This window comes from Sitophilus oryzae, unplaced genomic scaffold (genome assembly GCF_002938485.1).
Source record: "Sitophilus oryzae breed Bouriz unplaced genomic scaffold, Soryzae_2.0 scaffold_172_pilon_pilon, whole genome shotgun sequence".
Classification (NCBI taxonomy): Eukaryota; Metazoa; Arthropoda; class Insecta; order Coleoptera; family Curculionidae; genus Sitophilus; species Sitophilus oryzae.
The window spans coordinates 3041335-3047423 of record NW_022146424.1 but is presented as its reverse complement, the minus strand read 5'-3'; the positions used below and the strand labels follow the sequence as shown (position 1 = coordinate 3047423).

General features: G+C 33.3%; 1 protein-coding gene across 1 annotated transcript; it reads left to right on the top strand.

Moving 5' to 3' along the window:
* The first annotated feature begins 267 nt into the window (after positions 1–267).
* On the top strand, positions 268–3687 carry LOC115881652 (group XV phospholipase A2-like). The gene is made up of 5 exons (XM_030899224.1): positions 268–434; positions 505–732; positions 798–969; positions 1070–1192; positions 2457–3687. The coding sequence occupies exons 1-5, from the start codon at positions 374–376 to the stop codon at positions 2806–2808; spliced, it is 936 nt and encodes a 311-aa protein (XP_030755084.1). The 5' UTR covers positions 268–373; the 3' UTR covers positions 2809–3687.
* The last annotated feature ends 2402 nt before the right edge of the window (positions 3688–6089 follow it).

The following is a 6089-nucleotide window of genomic DNA, read 5'->3' as shown; positions in this document are numbered from 1 at the left end:
CTCTGTCGTATATCTAATGTTCATCCAGCTGAGATATCCAAACATGCTCATGATAATAAAATATCCTAGCAATATCGTCTAGATATTTAGGAAAAATAAATAATGTACTACTTTTTATATTACATAAAATGCAATAAACCATACAGATAGATATATTTACGTCAAGGCAACAAAATATCCTGTTGGTATCTTCTGGATAGGTAGGTATTAGTTATTTTTACTATATAGCAACTGCTGCTATATTTACTATTATTATCATCAGGTAGACATTCGAGTCCCTGGGTTTGGGAATAGTGAAACTGTGGAATGGCTAGACCCAAGTCATGCTGCCACAGGCCTGTATTTTAATATTGTTGCTGCCACTTTATCAGCAATGGGGTATAACAGGAATACAAGTATTAGAGGAGCACCATACGACTTCAGAAAAGCACCTAGTGAGTAAAATTTAATGAGAATATTCTAAAATATTGTTCTAATCAAAATTATGTTTTATTTATGTATCAGATGAAAACCAGGACTACTTTGTGAAACTTAAAAAATTGATTGAAGACACTTACGAAGAAAACAATAACACTTCTATAATGTTAATAGCACATTCGATGGGCGGTCCTATGTCACTATATTTCTTAAATCAACAAAGTCAAGCCTGGAAAGACAAGTATATCAAAAGATTGGTTACTCTTAGTGGTGCTTGGGGTGGATCAGTCAAAGCTATCAAAGTATATGCTATTGGTTGGTAAAAAATATATTCTGTGATACTAATTTGAGAGTTATATTTATGAAAAATGCTTTGATAGGTGATGACTTGGGTTCTTATATTTTAAGAGAGAGTGTGATGCGAGCTGAGCAGATAACCTCACCTAGTTTGGCATTTCTGCTCCCATCTCCACTATTTTGGAAGCCTGATGAAGTTCTTGTGCAAACTGAAAAAAAGAATTATACTCTAAGTAATTTAGAGGAGTTTTTTATGTAAGTTGTTGTTTTTAACTGTTGCTGAGGCTTTAATAATATTTTTTCTCTATTATTGATTGGAAAAGTTAAGGTTTTATCCAAAAAAAATTGTTTTTAGTGGTATATCCTTTCCTGATGGTTGGGAAATGAAAAAAGATGTGGAACCGTTTAAGCTAAATTTTAAGCCTCCAGGTGTTGAAGTACATTGTCTTTATGGTTCCCAGGTAGATACAGTAGAAAAGTAAGTATATACATATATAGTTATTAAAATAGTATATTGTTTTATTAGGAGTGAAAATGATACTTTTTGTGGCGAGGCTGTAAGTTTGACATTACAGGTGAGGCACAAAAAGTAATTTTTACTCCGAATAGAACATGCTATTTTTTCAAACATTCACAAGTAATTTTTTAAACCATTTCAAATGTTGCAAATAATATAAAAATATTTAAAAGTAATACTTTTTTACAATACAATAATATAATATCAACATAAGTATCAATGAAAAATAACAGGTAACAAAAAAAAGAAGAAATTGCATTTTTCTTCCTTCCCAACCAATACTTTCATTCTTTTCTTCTTATTTCACCATAATAATGTTATATTTCTTCACGATATCAATAAAAACACAATCTAAGACAATAAATCAAATTTTTATGATAGTCATTAACAGAAACCAGCATTTTTAAAGGCACTTTACAAATTCGAAAAAAGTATTTTTTTGCTTTTCATAATATTTTTTTTACGCGTAAATCGTAATTTTTCTACGCGTACATCCCTGAAAAAAACTTAACCACCGGCTAGGGAATGCAATCCCGCACCAAAATCTCAATCTTGCAAACTTGCGGGATCAAAGCAATCAATCCCGCGGATCCGCAAAATTGCGGGACTAAAAATTGTAAATTTGCGGTAAAAAAGATTCTTAACCAAAATTTCACACTCTTATAAAACACCCTGTATACGAGAATTCGCTAAATATATTTTCGAAAACCACATAGCATCTTAATCATAATAGATGCATCTAAAACCTGGTCCAAACCGCATCCCAAAATCTTTTTTAGTTCAAGAGATATTCAACTTTAAATTTACCCTAAAATTTTGCTTGTCCCGATAATTATGTCCGGCAGTTTTTTGACGAAATTGTCCACAAGTACTAGTTAAACGCTTTTCTTCACTTACGCACATACGCCAGAAAGAAATCAAACAATGTTTGTTTCACTTAATGGCCAAGCCGTAAGGAGAATCCCCCGGGTTCCGAGCGTCGACGCATCGGCCCGGAACGAAGCGGTTTAACCTTGATCGAGATCGATATAGAACCCAGTAGTAAAGTGTCGATCTCGCGGATTCCGCACGGTAAATCCCGCAACTTTGATCCCGCGGAATCTCAGAGGGATCCCGCATTTGCGGGATCCAGCATTTGCGGGATTGCATTCCCTGCCACCGACCGGCGTTATTATAATCTTACAACCTCAAAAAACAAATAGCGACTTATAAGAGTATGTTATAGGCTTTACTACAAACCAGGAACTTGGTTGGATGGCTATCCAACTCTTTTATATGGCGACGGTGACGGTACTGTCAATCTAAGGTCGTTACAGGCTTGTCAGCACTGGCAATCCTTGCAAAAACAAAAGGTTTTTTACCAAGCTGTACCAAAAACCGACCATCTGGGTATATTGTATGGCAAAACCACGCAAGACTATATTGCCAATCTTGTTAAAACTGACGAACCATCGGTTGAAATTCCCAAGCACTACAATCATAGCATTTTGGATAAATTGTTACATTTGCAAAGATTGAATAAGCTTATGGGAAATAGTAGTAAATTTGACAGACTTTTAAACGTTAATGATGTATAATTAAGAGATGAGTGGATATAAAAATGTATAATTATGAATTTTTAAAGGTTCTTATAGGATTTATATTAACCTAGGAGTGTCTTTCGGAGTTATCATTGACTGATACCTACATTGTAGTAGTTAGAGTCCCTAGATATATAGGTACTTTAATTGTAGTGATTGGTAAGCATGACTCTCAACCTCAAGATGTAATTTTTTTATATAGAGTTAAGATGATTGTATATCTGGTTGCCAAATTAAATTACATATTGTAGAGAAATCAATCAAAAGAAAATAATAAGAAATATTAAATAATTTTTAGGAAAAAAATATTCTTCTGATTGTCTTTTTAGTCTTCCTAGTCAAGAAATTGACTTTATTTTCTTTATAAATAGCAAAATATAATTTTACTTTTAGATGATTTTAGTTTTTGCTCTGTATCGAATAACATGTACCAAATTTATTATACTAAAAAGTGTACATAAAACTGATCATATTTAGGTATCTGTGAATTCCTAAAATATTGCTAATAGAATTTTTGTGATATTTACTTCATTGAGATTACCCATGTTTGATATTATGCTCTCTTGTCTGATTTATATATTTTTATGTACATATACACATGTGATTAGTTTTAATCGTAAGTGAGAAATATTGTTAAAAGCTGTGTAGTATTACTCACCAGATTGTAAACTTACCAATCAATTTTAGGAATCAACATTTTTTTATGGCTTGAATTTCAATATTCTGGTGATTAATTTTTATAATAAAATAACAATTTATTTATTTCTGTTTCCAATATAGTTAAAAAACTTGGTGAATATTACTGTATAAAGTTCTTATTTACTAGATTTTTAAATGTATTAAATAACTTTAATAAAAAAAGATAATAAATCAAAACTACCGATTTTTGACTTAAAGATCTGTTTTTAGAATTAAGTTTGTTATTGTTTTTTATCTGTATTAAATATTAAAGATACACATTAAATACTTACTGTTTCTTTTTTTAACTCCAATTAGTGTTCTGTTACTTTACTGATACACCTTCTTGATAAATGATATATGTAATGTAATGCAATAAATTTCACATATCACCTCTATAGGCTACACACTTTCTGTGCTTTTAAATGGCTGTACTTGAAATTACCTCTACACTTCTTATGTGCAGATTTTGGAAGAACTCCTCCATAGGTAAAGAATATACCGGGTGTTTCACAAAAGTGGCTCACCCCTATAACTTCTTTATTTTTTCAGTTAAAAAAACAACATATATGACATAAATTAGGACTGATTGACGTATTCAATTATTTTCAGCCACTTCCTTTTTCACCGGAAATGACTAAAACTTTTGATTTTTAAATGACGATTCTTGATATTGTTTTACTTTACATGATAGAAAATGGCATTTTGAATAGAATGACATATGTCAACTTTTGACATTTTCAAATTAAAAAAATAGCATTTTAAAATTCAATTTAGAGTGCCATGACCATAAATGTAACTACAATTCGACTCGAAATACCAAGGGTACGGTACCAAATTATTCGTAAAAAATACCTTTTCTAAATATGCTAATGAGCCATCCTCATTAGAAGATCAAATCTATTTTTCCAAAGCTCCCTGAAAAAATAGTACTTTTAGCACAGCCATGACACTCTAGACTGAAGTTTAAAATACAATTTTTTAAGTGAGACTGTCAAAAGTTAACATATTTATGATGTCATTCTATACAGAATATCATTTTCTATCGATTAAAGTAAAAAAAATACTGAGGATGCCATTTAAAAATCAAAAGTTAGAGTAATTTCCGGTGAAACAAAGTGATCAAAAACTATTAAATATGCCAACCAACCTTGATTTATATCATAAACTAACGTACCAAGTATCGTGTATTTATCTTAAAAAATCAAAAAATTATAGGGGTGAGCCACTTTTGAGAAACACCCGGTATATACTAGTGATGTGTCGGTGTTTGAGTAATGCGATTTTGGAGCGGTATTTTTTCTTAACGTCGTGTCGCGCTCCACAACGAATCAGGAACCTGTTACTGAAGCACGACGATCATAATGACTACAAAATTATAAATTATTTATAATTTGCAAATAAATTATTTATAATCGCACTTGAAGTTAGCTCGAACCGTAGTAACCGCATAGCGACGTGTTTAGCTCCAACCGTCGCGATTTCGTCGGTCGCCAACAGTAGTAACTGGTATGTCCGTAGCGCCGCGCGATCTCGATCGGGACGTGTTCGCTCCAGCCGTCGCGCTCCTAGAGTTGTAGTTCCCTATCGCGAACAGAAGTAACTGCTGTAACTGGGCATCGACGCTCGACCTCGGCGGTGACCTACTTCGCTCCAGCCGTCGCGCTCCTAGAGTTTTAGTTCCCTGTCGCGAACAGCAGTAACTGCTGTAACTGATTATCGACGCTGGACCTCGGCGGCCACGTACTTCGTTCCAGCAGTCGCTGGAGCGCTTCTAGGGTTTCGGTTTTGCCAGTCGCAATTTGGTCAGTTACTATTGGCGTTGGTGCTCCCGTCGCTACGTTACTTTCGAAATAGCGATTTTTGGTATGTACTAGGCATGGTATAAAATAGTGTTCTTTGAAAGATAAAACGCAAAAGCAAATAAAATAAAAATATTTTATATAGGTACATAGGTATTTTGTCGGGGTATTTTTCTGGAACGGTCGCTATTGTAACGCGACTCACGTGGAACCGGTATTCCCATCACTAGTATATACTACTCATTAATTTATAAAACATCACAATTTGTTAATTTAGACATCATGTATGATTAACCCATATACATATATCTAAAATATACTCAGGGTTCCCTATTTAACCCCGTGTGCAGTTTCTGTGCCGCAAGAGAAAGACAACATAACCCACCTCCATATTAATATTGCATAAATCTATTTCACCCGGATATCGATTGAACTGCGATTGCGCCAAACTTCGATTGATTGTTGTTTTAGTTCTGTTTGTTTTACTTTTTATTTGTGCGCGTATAAGAGTGATTTTGTTTAGTTTATTGTTTCCAACTATTCTTTTATATTTTTCCAACTCCTAACAAAATAAAATTGAAGGTTAGGTGAAATGTCAGTCAACCACTTCCCTTTAAAAACACGAACCAATGAAAACTTCTTCAGGTAAGGCATGCGCAGTTAAGTGAATATCTGGGTGAAATAGACTTATGCAGAATTCCATATTTCTCTTTCACTGTTTGGGCTTCACTTTTTAGAGATTAGGCTGAGTATATGCGTAGTTATATGTAATACCTGGGACCCTGGTTTTAAACAAAA